We start from the raw sequence: 15,813 nt of genomic DNA on the forward strand, positions 1-15,813 counted from the left end.
AAAGCCAAGATCGGTTCTTCGTGATTGATCGAATCTACAATGAGATTAGCTTCGCTAGAAAAAGCATCCACTAACACATCATCCCTGTGAACAATCACATCATCTTCATGCAACTCATCATGCTTGTGAGAAATCACATCTTGATCATGCAAATCATCATGCTTGGGAGAAATTACATCTTGATCATGCAAATCATCATGCTCATCGTTATCATCCAAATCATCATGCAATTCATTGTCATTCAATTCATCATGCTTCTCATAATCATGCAAATCTTGTGTATCATGCTTGGGAGAAGAAGAGACTGAGAGAGTCTCCTTTCCCAAAATCTCTTGCATCTGTGTCTGAACTTGAGAATAGAGTCGCCAGAACTCTTTGTTTTGTCGGTCGCTCTGTTCTTGTATTGCTTTGTTCTCTGCTTGTCTTTCTGCGCGCTCACGATCCAATTTGGCTTGTCGTTCTTTGGCTTCAAACCATGCTTGCTCGCCCTCACGCGCTATGGCTGCTATTCTTTCTTGGTGTTCGCGCTCCATTTCTACTTTTCTTTCTGCTCTTCTTGCTTCGCGCTCTAACTTCCTTTCCATAAACATCTGGTCCAAAGCCTCCATAGGAGTTAGTGCAATCCTTGATGTAGATGGGGAAGGGTCGGAAAAACCTACTAGTGGGGAAATTCTTCTTCGCCTCTCTCATGCTCATCACCTCCAAGCGAAGTATCCATTCCGCTTCGAGTGATGACCATTCTGAAGTCGTGAGTTCTTGTGGGTTCTTGTGGTCTTGGGTTCTTAAGTTCACGAGCAACTTGGGTTCTTGGGGTTCTTGAGTTCTTAAGTTCACGAGCAACTTGGGTTCTTGCGTTCTTGAGGTTCTTGAGGTTTTTTTTCGCTTGCAATCTGTGTTTGAGAAGGATCTTCTCTTCACCCGAGTTCTACTCCTTTCCGCGGGCGCACCCCTTGGCGGCCTTGCGCTCACACCAAGGTTGCTTTTTCCCACCTCACGTCGATTGGCCGGCCGCTAAGTGCACAGTCCGCTCTCAATGAGTGAAAAGAGACACAAGGGGAGGCTGGACAAGCCCTTCTTTCTTGGAATTCCTGTCACTCTTCAAAAACACGATTAAGAATCGGCACACCCAAGAAAACTTGGGTTCGTGCGACCGCAACAAGCAAAAATTCTTGTGATTATGGTGGTTCTTTCCTTGAGTGATACAGAACACTGCCAAAGCTCTGATACCAATGTTAAGGTGCAGCGGAATGAATCTTTGCGCTTTGCTCAAGATGAGTGCTCCGAATTGTGCTCAAGGTTCCTTTTGTTCTTATGGAAGGTAGAGCCTTCCGTTCTTAATGAGAGAATGCTATGATCACAAACAAAGTGAATGGACACTGTGCGTGCAAGTGTATGAGACTGAGAGATAGAGAGAGAAGAGAGATACGACACCAGAGACGTTGTAAAACCCTCCTCCGAAGGCCCCACTCTCATCGGCGAGAGTGGTCTACTTATGATTGCACAATCTGGTACAACTGAATGCAAGTGATTGATGCAAGTCTAGGCTATGTCGACGATGACGACGGGGATGACGAAGTCGACCTGAGGGCTGAAATCTGCAATCTTTCTACTGCTGTCCAAAAACGCTATGGGCTGAAATCTGCAACTAGTCCAAAAACGCTGATTTGGGGGTCGTTTTCGGTGGGTCTTTGATGCTGAAAATCTGCAGGTTTAGGGTTGAAAACAGAGGTTCTTAAGGCTGAAAACTGATAGTCTTTCCGGGCTGAATCTTACTCTTCGAGGGCTGAATCTGCAACTACTTCATTGCTGAAAATCGTTGCATTGTTGTGGTCATAATGGCTAAAAACGCTAGGCAGATGGGTTCCCAAAAACGGTAGCTGTAAGGTTCTATGGTGATGGTGTTATGAGGCAAAAACGCCAAGCTTATGCTCTGCAAAAATGCTATCTGATGTGCTCTTCAAAAACGCTAGGCTTGAGAGGATCTTGCGGGAGGATCTGATGCAAAAACGCCAAAGGGTTGGACTTGCTGGCGATGGTGCTGATGCAAAAACGCTATGTCTGATCTTGCTTCTGATGAGGATCTGCTGATGAGAAAAACGCTAGGGGCAAGGGTTCTTTTGGCTTGGAGGGAATCCACCAAGGTCTTGTTGAGAAGTTGCCTGCTGAGCTTGGCTCCTGTTGCCTCTTCTGCCATTTTGTGCTAACTTTGATTTGCTTATATATTTTCTTACCCAATTGCCCTGCCTACTTTTGTTGGAAAGTCACTTAAATTAATAAGTGAAAAATGTCAAAAATAGGTAAAATAGGCTAAATGCACTGGAAAATTCCCTGAAGGATTCTGATGGATTCTGATGGGAATGCTTATGATCATGCTATGTGCAACCAGAGCATATGCATCTACACTAAGTGACTGGGCATGCACGGTCTACGAATAGACTCACAAAAGTGCCATATCACTTCTAAATCTAGACTGACTGGACTGATTGAACCCTGATCATGTTGTAGCTTGTCCACGGACACAGGATTGGATGTGTCACGTGACAAGTACTTAAACACATTGTACATGAACAAGCGTGCCATCTGATCAGATTTTATCTTCTTCCTGACAGGGATAAAATGGGCCTGCTTGCTGAACCTGTAGATAATGGTCCATATACCATCATTCCTTGTTGGCGTTCTTGGAAGATCAAAGATAAAGTCCATAGCAATGCTTTCCCATGGCTTATCCGGAATCGGTAGCAGTTGTAACAACCTTGGTGCCTTTTGCCTATCAAACTTGACCTTTTGGCAAACTATGCATGCTCGCACAAAGGCATCTCTCTTAGCTCCAAATCTTCATAAGAGTAGTTCTCAAGGGTATACAAGAGCTTAAATAGGATCCTTATATTATACCTTTCAAATATTTTATAAGAAAAAGAACCCAATTCCATGGCGCTAGATAAGTAAATCAATCTCCGTTTAAAATCTCTATAAGCAAAAATTCTATGGTTAGAAGGGTCATCACTCTCAATTCTAGAGATTGAAGCCCTAGGGAGACCTTGTACTCTACTAGAAATAGTGTTGTGCAAAACAACTGGATTGATTTCAGGGATAGAAGGCGGATCTGAACGAGAACCTTTAGGAATCCAAATTCTTTTAAACTGACTTGAAGGGAGAACTAACTCGGGTTTGGGATGCCTTCGCCAAAGCATAGGTTTCTTATGGTAAATTGTCTTATTTTTACGTAAAGAAGACTTTCCTTCCAAGTTGAAACCTTTAGGGAAAAAAGTATGCAAAGTTCTCATCCAAAACAACTCTCGAGGCCACGCTGATTTATAGGACTCTTTAGAGTTTCTAAAATTACCTTCTATGTGCTCAATGGGAAAACAACGGAAAGACTCAAACCCATGTTTTGCTATTGCCGCATACAAGGGTTTCACACTTTCACGTACGGTGCTCTTACTTTGAACTTTTCTCGCTTCTCTTACATGTTCCTGAAAACGAACAAAAGTTGTTCGAAAGGTTTGGCCAACATACATCATAGAACTATCGTGAATATTATAAATAACATAAATAACTTGAGAGGTATGAACCGGACTTAGAGGACGATCTACCGCAAGATGTTTTTTCCTTAAACGCCTCAAACGATTGAGGGCTTTTATGGAAGAACTTGTGTAATGAGTACTAACTAAGACATTCTTAAAAGAAGCCCAATGAATAGGACCATCACTAAAAACATGCAAATTCTTCAAATTAGACTTAGCTAAAAACTTAAATCTTTCTTGATACAGACTATGACTACTTCTAGCTACTGAAAAGAAAGAAGGATCGAAAAGATGTACCTGAGAGTCATCAACATTGCTGGTTGAAGCTGAAGAAGAAGTAAAAGTGTTTTTCCTTTTTGTAGTAAGGTCAGTGTTTCAGATCAACGCCCGCCTCAAGGCTAAAGATCCTAAGGCTAGATTGGTGCTAGCCACACCCCTCATTTGTATAGCAGGGCTGCTGCCAAGCAGTGAGGTCCTTAAATAAGGCTGCTTGCTACACTCAAAAGATCATCGACAATAGCGTGCAATCGAGTGCCCACGATCCATTGCTAGAATCACTACTCAACCTCTCCTCTCACAAGAGATATTCATGAAACCGCACAAGAAACCCTTGATCCAAAGGACCCAAATTAAGAAGTTATTTTTATTTTTTAAGAGATTTAAGAGAAAAACATTATTTATTAAAAACATGCAATCTACAAAGTTAGATTTATAACTTTCTCACTATAACAACCAAACACACACACACAATCAAAAGCAAAAAACAACAAATAGATAAATCAAGACAAATTAAGAAATAAAAGACATAACACTCAAACAAACCAAAATCAAGACAAAAAGAAGCTCTACACAATAAATTAGGATACAACCAAAATTACAAAAAGACCCATTACTTATTATTATTATTATTAAAAAAAAGTTTATTTAAACCAAGGAATAAAAGTAATACACACATAAAATTACATCGACACACACATGAGTATAAGATCGGTAGTTGTTGGGGTATGCACACCCTCCCAATATATCTTCATGAAGCTCAACAGTTGGTCACCACTCGGACGAAAATCAAAAAGATTTGCATGTCCGCTAGATGACTGAAAAATATACCTTCATAAGTTCAGAATAGTCTGAACTCACGAATTATAAGAGGGAATAAAGCACTCATAAAACTATAAAAGCAAGGGACACACGAAAAGAAAAGAAAAACAAAAACAAACAAACTAACTAACTAAATCACTTTGATTGCTTCGAAACAAAACTAGATAAAACAAAACATTATTAACTTAAAAATGTTTTCAAAAAAGGTATGTGTAAAATAAGTTGACGCAACTTACTTGGCTTAAAACAAGTACTCAACTTTAAGCAAAAAAAAGGATAAGACATCTTAAAAACTTAATCCTAGAAATCAAACTTCACACAACAACCTATAACGGAACACGTTCTTAAGTCCTCAGGTAAGCTAAATATGAAATCGAAAAATGAATACTACTACAAACCTACGAAGAGCAAAGAACCAAACTTGACAATATGTGATCTCAACTTCACTCCTTGTCCAAACAGGAAGAATAAGATTATCACCTTTATCATGCATAGCTTGGACAACAGCTATGACATCCCTACTCACGTCGTCAGTGCCCAAGAGTAGGTGCAGGTTTATATAGAGGTCATTCATGCTTTGAACGTACTCTACAAAACCAACGAGCTGAGTTTCTATCACCCTCCGGAGGTGATGGGCATACTCAGCCATGATAAAGGCTAGCAATTGTCCAGCTATAGTGAAAATACTAGAAACGCTAAAGATCAAAACAACAACATAAGGTGTTATTAAGTCAAACAATAAGTCGGCTTTTTAGCTCCACACTTCTATTGAATTTACTACTGATTATCTTGAACATTCCAAAGGAAGAAACACTAAAAATAAACTTACTACGATGCAAAAATGAACGAACTTTTTTCAGGATTCTTTTGAATGAGTATCCTTTTTCAACTAGTAAAGAAATAAGATGGCAAGGTTGAACAACAAAAGTAGATTTACTAGAACAAAGACGAGAAAATCTAAATAGTTGAGAGCAATGGTGTCGATGCTCTGCCTCATTCTTGGAGAATACGATGATGTCGTCGAAAAAGGTGCCCACAAATGACCTATACTCTCGAAAAAATCATGTTCTTCATCCTGTTGAACGTTGCAGGAGCATTTGTGAAACCAAAAGGCATCACCACATACTCGTACATTCCAAAATACGTCCTGAACGCGGTTCTGTATACATCTTCAAGAGCGATCTTGATCTGATGATAGCCACTTTTCTGGTCGATTCTAATGAAACGTGTAGAACCCAGTAGCCTGGCCAGTTCATCATCGATCCTGGGTATTGGAAACCTATTCTTGATGGTGATTTTGTTGAGAGCCTTGTAGTCAATGCACATTCTTCAAGATCCATCTTTCTTTGAAACCAAGAGCACTGGCGAACAGTAAGGTGATGTACTGAGTTGAATGAGAACTTTCTCTAAGAGTTCTCTCACTTGGTTCAATGGTGTAATCTTCAGGACGCCAAAGAGGTAGCCCTCTGATAAGCTTTCAAAGAAACAATCACCTTGGGCTTGCAAAAGTCTTATTGTTTCTTCTCGAGATCGGGCAAATTTGACATTTTCTTGTCGTTTATCTCATGTAAGATCGAGTAAACATCATATTGGATTTCATTAATCTCGAAATGGCCGAAGCTGATACAATTGGGACGGACTTGCCCTTTAATTTTACATCAAGAACTATATCTCTACCCTTTTCATTCTTCAAAGTTTCTTTTCTCGCACTATAGTCACATTGTTCTTATGGAACCAAGGGATTCCCAATAGGACGTCACACCCCTCCAAGGACATAATGTAAAAATCCTCGTGCCCTAAATACCCCAGACAATGCAACCTAAGTTTGCCTATTACAGGCATAATGGCAACATCCCGTCTTGGTGCCGCTAGAACTACCTCAATCGGTTGTCCCATTTCATTTGGCGTAATTCCAAGTTGAGCCGCCAATTACTGTCGAAATGAAGTTGACCTTGGCTCCTCCGTCAAAGAAGATGAGGGCTTCTTGATCTCATACTTTGCCCCACGCTCTACAGAGCTCCATACTTTCATCCATTTGCTCGGTCCCCACAAAATCCGCTACCTATCCTGCTTTTGTCTTTCCTTTCTTTGCTCGCTCCTGCGCTGCTTTGGAACTCTCTGGCTTGTCCTCTGACTGTTCTTGATTTGTTAGAGCACCTAGCAAATACATGCCCTTGTTCCCCAGAACCGTAACATTTACCCTCTTTAAAGTATTTAGCGCGTTGCTCCGCTGACAATCGAGGTCTTGAAGGCTTCTTTTTTTTATGTTTTCCCTTCCTCTTGTTATTGTTGTTCGTTTCTTGTCCGGTCCACTATAACCAACTTGCGGTAGGGTACGTAAGAGTGCCCCCGTGCATCGCAAACCCTTGCTTTGCATGTCCCATCAGTCGTTGCATAGACTCATACCTTTGCAGCAAACAATAATCCCGTATCTCTTTGGGTAGACCACAGCAAAATCGCTCAATCTACTGCTTGGAACATGATTTTCTTGAAAGAAGAGGCCGGTAAGAAAGTGTCTCAAAATCTCTCGCAGTAGGTATCCAATGTGTCTACCTTGGTCATCGTCAGATGATTCCAAGTTGTGATCACGTCACGTTCGTATTCTTGAGTGAGCCACAAAGAAGTAAAAACTTGCTTAAATTGAAGCCACTTCGTTGGTGCCTCCCTCTGTAGAAGCAAGGTAGACCACCAGGTTTGTGTGTTCCTCTTGATGTAAGATGCCGCCCTCCTGACTTTGGAATGCTATGGATAGCATCCCCTAGAGTAAGCTATGGATAGCATCCCCTAGAGTAATGCTATGGATAGCATCCCCTAGAGTAAGCTATGTCAAGCTGTTGGATAAAAGAGAGAGCCTTGTGGGTATCCTTAAGGCCAGAAAAAGTATTGAACTTTATTGCCTGCCCACCCTCCTTGAAATCCTTCGGCTTCTTGCCCTTGTCCTCGAGAAAATCATACCGGTTGGCTCTGTAAAAGTACTTCCTCTTTAATGAGAACATCGGCTCATTAGAATCCAAACTATCCAAGGAAGAAGAATCCTCGTTTGAACCATCAAAATACTTCCAAATCTTCTGTGGGATCAGCTCTTCTTCGCCTTCTTCTAGCCTTTGCTATGTCTCTGGGTCTTTCTCCTCTTCTTACTCATTCTTTCCTCGTCACTAGACTCAAAGGTAGAAGAATTGTCCGAGCTGTCAGAAGAGGATGAGAATGAACTGGAGACATCCTCGAACCTTACGCTTCTTTGCCTTCTTGGCATTCTCAAAAGTAGATCTCCAACCCAAGTAGCCTCAATAGTCTGCTACTCAACTCTATCTCCCTTGCTGCTTCTTGGTCTTCATGAGCCTGTTGACTCGCCATTCTACTCCCTCATCGAATTCATCCTCTGAGTACATCTTCTGAACAGGAGTCCTTGGTGTAGTCGTCTTCTTCAAGGCTGACTTCAAAGTTCAAAGGTGAATGGATGGTGGAGCGCCATCTAGAGTGCATCTTGTCAAGCGGATGCTTGACCAAAAATTTCGCATATTGGAGATCTTTGGAGTACTGAAGCATCTGTTGGGCACAAGCATCAACTTGCTACTGACGCTACATCTCCATCCTTTCGTACTCCATACATGGAGATGGCCAATACTCTTTTCGAAGGTGGATGATGTCCATTGGAATCTTTATTATTCTCTCTCGAACCTGAGTGGTTGGGTGTCACAGTTTCCTTCTTGTGGGATTCATCGACTGAATCCATGTGTGGTGCGAGTAAAGGGATCTATTCTTCTCTTCGTAGAAGAAGAATCGACTAAGCTCTAATACCACTTGTAACACACTTGGACACTCCAAGCCGAGGATCTATCACAATACATGTTAAAAAACTGAAAGAACTAGACAAAACTAAGAGAGAGACGACACGACACGACGTAGTTCCGCGCCCCAGAGAGATTGGTGCCCTTTTTGGTATTTCTTTATTATTAATGCTTTACAAAGTACAATGTTTGAGGGTCCTCTTTTCAGCAGTGCACCCAAGCCAATCTGCAGGAGAGAGACCATGGCAACTCTTATAAAGGCCCCTGGTCTAAAAGGGGTACATGAATAGCTACAAGTCCAAAAACATCTTGGCCCAAAAGCTAGCGTTGGAGGCAGCCACCGCAATTTGCAGAAATCAATACACGTGTCTCATCGGTAGCGGAAATCGCGGAGATCCGTACGGCCTGCCACATCATCAACACGATTCGCGGACATCCATACAACTGCCATGTCATCAGTCTTCCATGCAAGGTTTTTTCAGCCTTGTGTCCCTTAGGCCCCATCGGACAAGGTCCCATAAGTTGCAACAACTTGTAAAATTGATGAACTTTATTTTTAGGATTCTTGGATAGGCCTACTCTACAAGTTTGGTAAAACTTCTTCTGCATCTTTCAGTAGGGTTCTGTCCCCTCTTTATCCAGAGTCAATCCTTTAGGTCATGCCACGTCATCACTTTTTGTGTGTGTGTGTGTGTGTGTGTGTGTGAGAGAGAGAGAGAGAGAGAGAGATCCACACACTTAGTAGAACTTTCTCACAAGGTGCAGAAGAAAACACAGACAGGAAAATTCCTGCCATATAAAACCACCCTTTTCCATGATTTTCCATTGGATGCTCAAATTTCAGCAATCTTGTTTATTTGGCGCCATTGTCTTGTTTATTTGGCGCCATTGTCGGAACGGCAAAAGGGCATGTGAAGGTGCACCACCCAGCTATGTTTTAACCATTTGGAGCTCCCTATGTAGCTTCATTCTACCGTTAAGCTTGTTCGATGTGCAGATTACTGCCAACCCCTTCCAACTATGAAGATGGATGCCGGTGTATATGCGTGCGACATGCGTGCACAATAGTTTGCATGGTACGAAGATCGCACCTTCTCGAAGAGGGTCGCTGCTCACTTGTTGGGCCTGCATAGCAGCTTCAAGCTTTAGGGACGACGATTTGTGGCGGCTCTGAGCTCCTAATCTGATAGAAGAGTTGCCGCCGGATTTACAAGGGACGAGGAGGTTGTTTCGTAATGTTGGATTCAAGGGAGTCCGAACGATCGCCATGCTGCGTCGTAGAACCCAAATTGAATTCGACGGACCGGAGGGGAGATTTGCGTATGTTTTTTCTTTATGTAATCCTAAGTAGGTACCGGCTGGAGTTAAATCAAAAATAAGACGAATCAACTAAGATTCCGGTAGAACCTGGATGTCGCACGAGGAGGGAGGGAAGAACAACAGGGGTCGCACGAGGCAGTAATACTCCAGTTCGGGTCGACTCAAGGAAGCAGCAGGCGGGGGTGCTACGTCGGAGCTATTACGTGTTGAGAAGAGTTTTTTTTTCGGCTTTCTGACAAGGAGATTTGCGCAAATGGACGTTGGCTTATGTGGTTACGAGGTATGCCTCATCGCTTAAGTCTGTCGGGGTTTGAGTTCAACATCCAACTTCAGACATTTTACCTTAAAGTGTCAAGCGAAAAGTGGAGGAATGTGTGACATTGAGATTCGAGGAAATCTGGTGTGCTATTGAATATAATAGCAAACGAGCCAGTAGGGTCCTTGAAGTAGGGGGTATCAATTAGAAGAAAACCTAAAAATTATCCATTAGTAGAGTAGATTCTCTCTCTCTCTCTCTCTCTCTCTCTCTCTCTCTCTCTCTCTCTCTCTCTCTCTCTCTCTCTCTCTCTCTCTCTCTCACAGCCTTTCCCTCTTTTTTTCCATTCTTGAAGCTCAATTTCCTTTCTCTTTCTCTTCTCGGAGCAACCCGTGTCAGGGTATGAGTTGTCTCTAAGTCTGATGGCACCTTCTCTCTCTCTCTCTCTCTCTCTCTCTCTCTCTCTCTCTCTCTCTCTCTCTCTCTCTCTCTCTCTCTCTCAGTAGAGGTCAATAGTGTGCTACAACACATATCATACTGCAATCAACCGTTATCAAGCAAGCCCATAATGCCACCAGTAGGGCCAGAAGATTGTAATCACAAGTCCAACACAAAACCCCTAAAGATAAAATCTGCTTACTAGTTCCAGGTTGTTATCTCTGGTGTGCAATTTTACTCAAAGTGGATTGTATTTATTTAATTGATCTTGACTTTTTTTATATAAATTAAATATAAATAGAAGGAAGAAGCTCACTTATGCATGGGGGGAGATTGTACCCAGTAGTGCTTATGTCTCATCTCCTATGTCACGTCGTATCACTCTGATTGGGGAGTTGTGCATGGCTCACTCTTTATTCTCTCTCAGTTTGTCCTTTTGTTGGCATTTCACATTTCCCTAAGCCGATACACCAGCTTGTGCTGATTGGAGGCCAAGAGTAGCTATTGTCATCACTGTACCGAGCATTAGAAATGCACTTCTATTTTACCACCTTCTTCACTCTTAGATCCCACATGGGTAACATCAAAATTCAAGGCTTGAGAATAACTTGAAGATATACTGCTTTACTAGTGGTTGAAAATGATTAAATGGACGAGAGAGGCATCATGTAAGGTCTCTGACCTGATCACAAGAGCACCCTTGTACCACGAAATGAATACAATGGAATAAGTTACTATTTTTAACAGTTTTCCAGATTATGTCAGTGCCATGATGTTTAGAATGTTATAAAGCTTCAAAATGTGAATTAAAATAATTTTTGTGAAAAATTTCTAAAAATAGTAAGTTTTTGGTCACCCGACCCGTCCAGTCTCGACCGTCTCGAAAATCTGCACCCGTACCCCGAATTTGAAAAAAATGCATTTTCGGACCCCGGGGGGGCTGCTAAATATGGCAGGTACTCAGACCCGTACGTCTTAGTTAGAGCTTAGTATAGCAATTTACGGCATCAAAATCCGACTCGTATGGCCCGTTTTAGCCTAAAACCAATTTTTCACAAAATTGTCCGGGAGGCACCGGGGTCCCGAGGCTGTGTGGGAACAGGTCCCAGTCCACTCCATACCTGCTTTAGCAGCTAGGGGGCGCCCTCTTGCTTTGTGGGAGTCTTGGGGAAGCTGCCAAGCCTGCAACTCAGTGTGAGAGTCAGTTTACTGAGCCAACTAGACACTTGGTGGGTAGGCAACTGGACTTGCCATGCAAGGACCGAGTGCTCATCCAGATGCAATTAGCAACACAAATCGATTTTCAGCCTGTGGGAGCCTATTTAAAGGCCTACACACACACACACACACATATATGCTCACACACACACATTGCATACTCACACACCTACAAACTGGGAAGGTGCTGCCGGCACACACACAGCTTTTGAAGGAGAAGCAAGGAGGGAGGTGTTGCCGAAATTCCCATCTTGAGGATTCATTGCATCAGAAATTTAAGAGGATTCTCAGCCCCTAATCACGTCTATCATTTAAGTAGTGAGAAAAATGGCCCCGGTTAAGAGAACTCGCTTCAGTGGAGCCCACGACCGCGAGGCGGGAACAAGCAATGTCAACGGAAAAGGAAAGGCTCCCATGGACGAGCAAATACCGGCCATCTCACGGGCTATTGACGAAGAAATGGAAGAGGTAGGTCCCAATTTCTATTCAAGTTGTTTAATTAACATTGCATACGATTAGTTAGGAATGAACATATCCCCGAACATGTTGGAGAAATCCGACAGAAACCTCGGCATTGAATGCATAGTACATTTAAGTATAAAGTAGGAAAGAAATGATTGATGGGTATGCTGTTTGCAAGAGGAAAGAATGTTTGCTAGGGAAAATTTAGCTCGACATGTTCATTTTATTTCCAATGTTGAATCAGTCCTGACCCTCCTACTGATCATAGGGGGCAGAGTTCCTCGTTAGGGCTCTTGAATCCACGACTTGCTTTTTATGCGGTGGATACCCACGACTTGCTTTCTATGCGGTGGGAACCCACGTCTTGCTTTCTATGCGGTGGGAGTGTCCATGACGTGCTTTCTATGCAGTGGACATACCTAGTTGTATAGGCAGCTAGGCGACAATGGAAGGAGTAAACTCTCGCTGGAGGAGGGATGTTGTACCTCTAGAACATTGGAACTTTTATGAATAAGTTTGAGTAGAATTTTTACTAGAATTCTGTCTTGGTGTTGTTTGCAATACTGGTTGAAGGGCTGTTTTAACGAACCATGTGATTCGAAATTAAACAAGGAATATCTATGTTGAACAACCTTTGTGGTAGTAATTAGGTCACACGAGGAAGTGTGAGTGTTGGGGTGGAAAGTGGGGGCTTGGCTCGGGTTGCCAATGCCTACGAGATGGGTGGTCTCGATTGGTCGAGAACTCTCTGTCCCCATAGTGCTTACTCGATATTGGTATTACTCATTGCCCCTAGAGCGGCGAATCCTCGAGAGTACGTGCCTCTGAAACATGGGGAAAAAGGCACTCAGGGTTTCTCTCCTCTTGGAAGGTGGGTCTTAGGATCGTTAGATAGTTAAGTACGCTTCCCCTGCGAGGTGGAGCTAGATCTCGTTGCTAGCAGGCTCGAACTTGACTCACTTTGTGATGAGAGATCGTCCGCTAGTTGAACCCTGAACCATTTTGTTTGCTTCCGCTATAGATCTAGTGGCCACCAGGTTTACCATCAGATCCGTTGTTTGATATGACGGGGTGGGGACCTCACACCTGGTATCAGATCCTAGGTTAGACTGGGAAAATAAAGTCGTATTGTTTGAACATTTAAAAGGAACTGAAAGTATATAGGTAGTTGATCCGAATTCCTTGCATTGGTGTTGCAGGAAGATCCCGTGCTAGAATACCGGAAGTTCCAAGTGTTTGAGCTTATTTATGAGCAAGCTCGAAGATTCCCTGTTTACCAGTTCAGGCGAGATGTCATGGAGATACTATTGAAGGCTTATACGCCACACTCCACTCGCATTGACAAAGGATGGGAACTTGATTGGACATTTCCAGGAGGGGTTTACTACATCAATGCTCGGAAGCTAGGGTGCTTGGCTACCGACTTGAAGAAGATACGTTGGGGAGAAGAGTTGAGAGTGATAGAGATATTCTACTTGGTGCCCACACGATTGGACCAGACTGTTTCGGGCAACTCCAACCAAACCATCAACGACTGGCTCTTGGAGAAGGTCACCAATGTGATTCCAGCAAACTGAGTCAAAACCTTTGGATTACTGAAAGCGGAACTCCGGCCCGATATCTTAGTTTATTATCCCCTCAAGAATGTGTATAAGAACTATTACACGAATGAAGTAGTGCATCATGTCAATACCATTTCCTAGGCGTATGTTATACGCAATCCATAAAGCCATGTAATAAGCGGTCATCAGTCATCCTAAACCTTGAGGAGTTTCGATTGTAATAAATTTCCATCAATAAAGTGCTTTTTGTCTCTGAATCTCTGTCTCTTGATAAAGTGGAATTTTGAATTTTATTAAAGTCTCGTGTCTATCTTGAAATTCAAGTAATGGTATCAAGAATTTCGTATAACCCATGTAGGTACCGCATGTTGCTCTGTACTCGGCAGCGCAAGAGAAGAAGCTTCTCCTCAAACAAGCCCAACCTCCGATCTTTAAGGGCGAGGGGGCAAATGTGGAGAGAGATGCGGAAGTATGGATGGAAGCCATGGACGATTACTTTGAAGCTGCGGGAACCCAACCCGTAAATCAGACCATGCTTGCGATGTTCCGCTTGACTGGCGATGCCAAGATATGGTGGAAGCAACATTGCAGAGACCTGGACATTAAAGGATCTTCCCAATCTTGGGAAGACATCAAAGCTGCGATAATGGGGCGTTATTTACCACCTGCCTATAGGACCTTGAGAATGAATGAATTCTTTTCACTTCGGCAGCTGAATTCAACTGTCGAAGAATACTATGCAAAGTTTGTCACTCTTCGGAGATATGCTCCTAAGATGACCTCGGAACAACAGGTGGCAAGGTTCTGTCAAGGACTAATCGATCCCTTGAACACTCGGCTGGAGGCTCTCAGGCCGTCAACACTACAGGATGCCTTGTTGAGGGCTAAACCTCTAGCTCTCGAAGTACAAAAGGCTAATCAGAATAGGAGGAATCATTGGGCAAAGAGGGCAAGGAACACTGCTTGGGACAACAGACCAGCCAACCAAACCTATAACCAGCACCCTATTGTGGCTACCACCACAACCATGGAGTTCCCTGATGTTCGATGTTATGGTTGCGGCGATCATGGACACTACAGATCCAAATGCCCTAGGAACATTCATGCAACCAACGCCAATGCCATACCCTTGAATACCCGTGGGCGTGGCCAAGCTAATGGAAGAGGAGGACGCGGAAGAATGAATAGAGGGCGAGGGCGTGGAGCTATCGCCAGAGTGAATGCCGCAGTAGTACAACCAACTGTGGGTGATGAAGCAGTGGAGAGAGCAACCCTACATGCTGCAATTGACAATCCCAATGGTTGCGAGCAATACGCAGTCATTCATACGCCAGGATCTCTGAGAGGTGAACAAGTTAACTTCCTTATAGATTGTGGCAGTACTCTTTCATTTCTTTCACCCAGATGCATGAGAAAACTTAAGCTAGATAAGTATCCGTCAAGCAAGCTAGTTGTCGAGTTAGCAAATGGCAAGGAGGTAGTATCTCAACACTCTGCAGGCAAAATTGACTTTGATTTAGGGGGACACCCAACTTCTGCCCAATTTCGAACCCTACCCTGAGGATTCTTTGATGGGATACTAGGGATGGACTGGTTAAAGAAAAATAAGGCCCATATCCATTGTGCACAAGGAAACTTTACATTTACAGATAATTTGGGTAATGAAGCCTTAATTCAGGGGGAAAATGGGAGACCTAGGGCTATTCTAGTTAAGGCCAGCAGACTCTTGAAGGGACTAAGGAAGGGTCAGCAATTATATGCAGTTAAACTCAATAAGGTGGACCAATCAGATACCTCACTTCGACCAGACTGGCTGAGGGAGTATGATGACGTATTCTCCGAAGACCTTATGAATCTTCCACCACACAGAGAGGTAGATCATGAGATCGAGACTATCCCTGGGTGTGAACCTATCTCAAAAAGACCTTATAAAATGTCACTTCCGGAGGCCATCGAACTCAAAGAACAACTTAGGCAACTCATTGAGCAAGGATTCATTCGACCCAGTACTTCTCCTTGGGGTGCTCCAGTTCTTTTTCAGAAGAAGAAGGATGGGACCTTAAGGCTATGCATAGACTACCGTGGGCTAAATTAGGTAACTGTCAAGAATAAGTATCCAATTCCAAGGATCGACGAACTCTTGAACA

At 43.0% G+C, this 15,813-nt stretch overlaps 1 protein-coding gene across 2 annotated transcripts in view; it reads right to left on the reverse strand.

The window, feature by feature from the left end:
* The window catches only part of LOC147418676 (uncharacterized), a 104,755-nt gene extending 95,029 nt beyond the window's left edge, over positions 1-9,726 (reverse strand). The window contains exon 1 of one of the 2 annotated variants that reach the window (XR_015187188.1): positions 9,502-9,726. Coding sequence is in view for 1 of the 2 variants with exons in the window: in XM_086506227.1 (XP_086362353.1) it covers positions 9,502-9,679 (178 nt within the window). In the remaining variant the exon portion in view is untranslated. The remainder of the gene's footprint in view (positions 1-9,501) is intronic. The other variant, XM_086506227.1, reaches the window with a different exon arrangement.
* Positions 9,727-15,813: the final 6,087 nt, after the last annotated feature.

This window comes from Adiantum capillus-veneris, chromosome 29 (genome assembly GCF_014529385.1).
Source record: "Adiantum capillus-veneris isolate H3 chromosome 29, ASM1452938v2, whole genome shotgun sequence".
NCBI lineage: Eukaryota > Viridiplantae > Streptophyta > Polypodiopsida > Polypodiales > Pteridaceae > Adiantum > Adiantum capillus-veneris.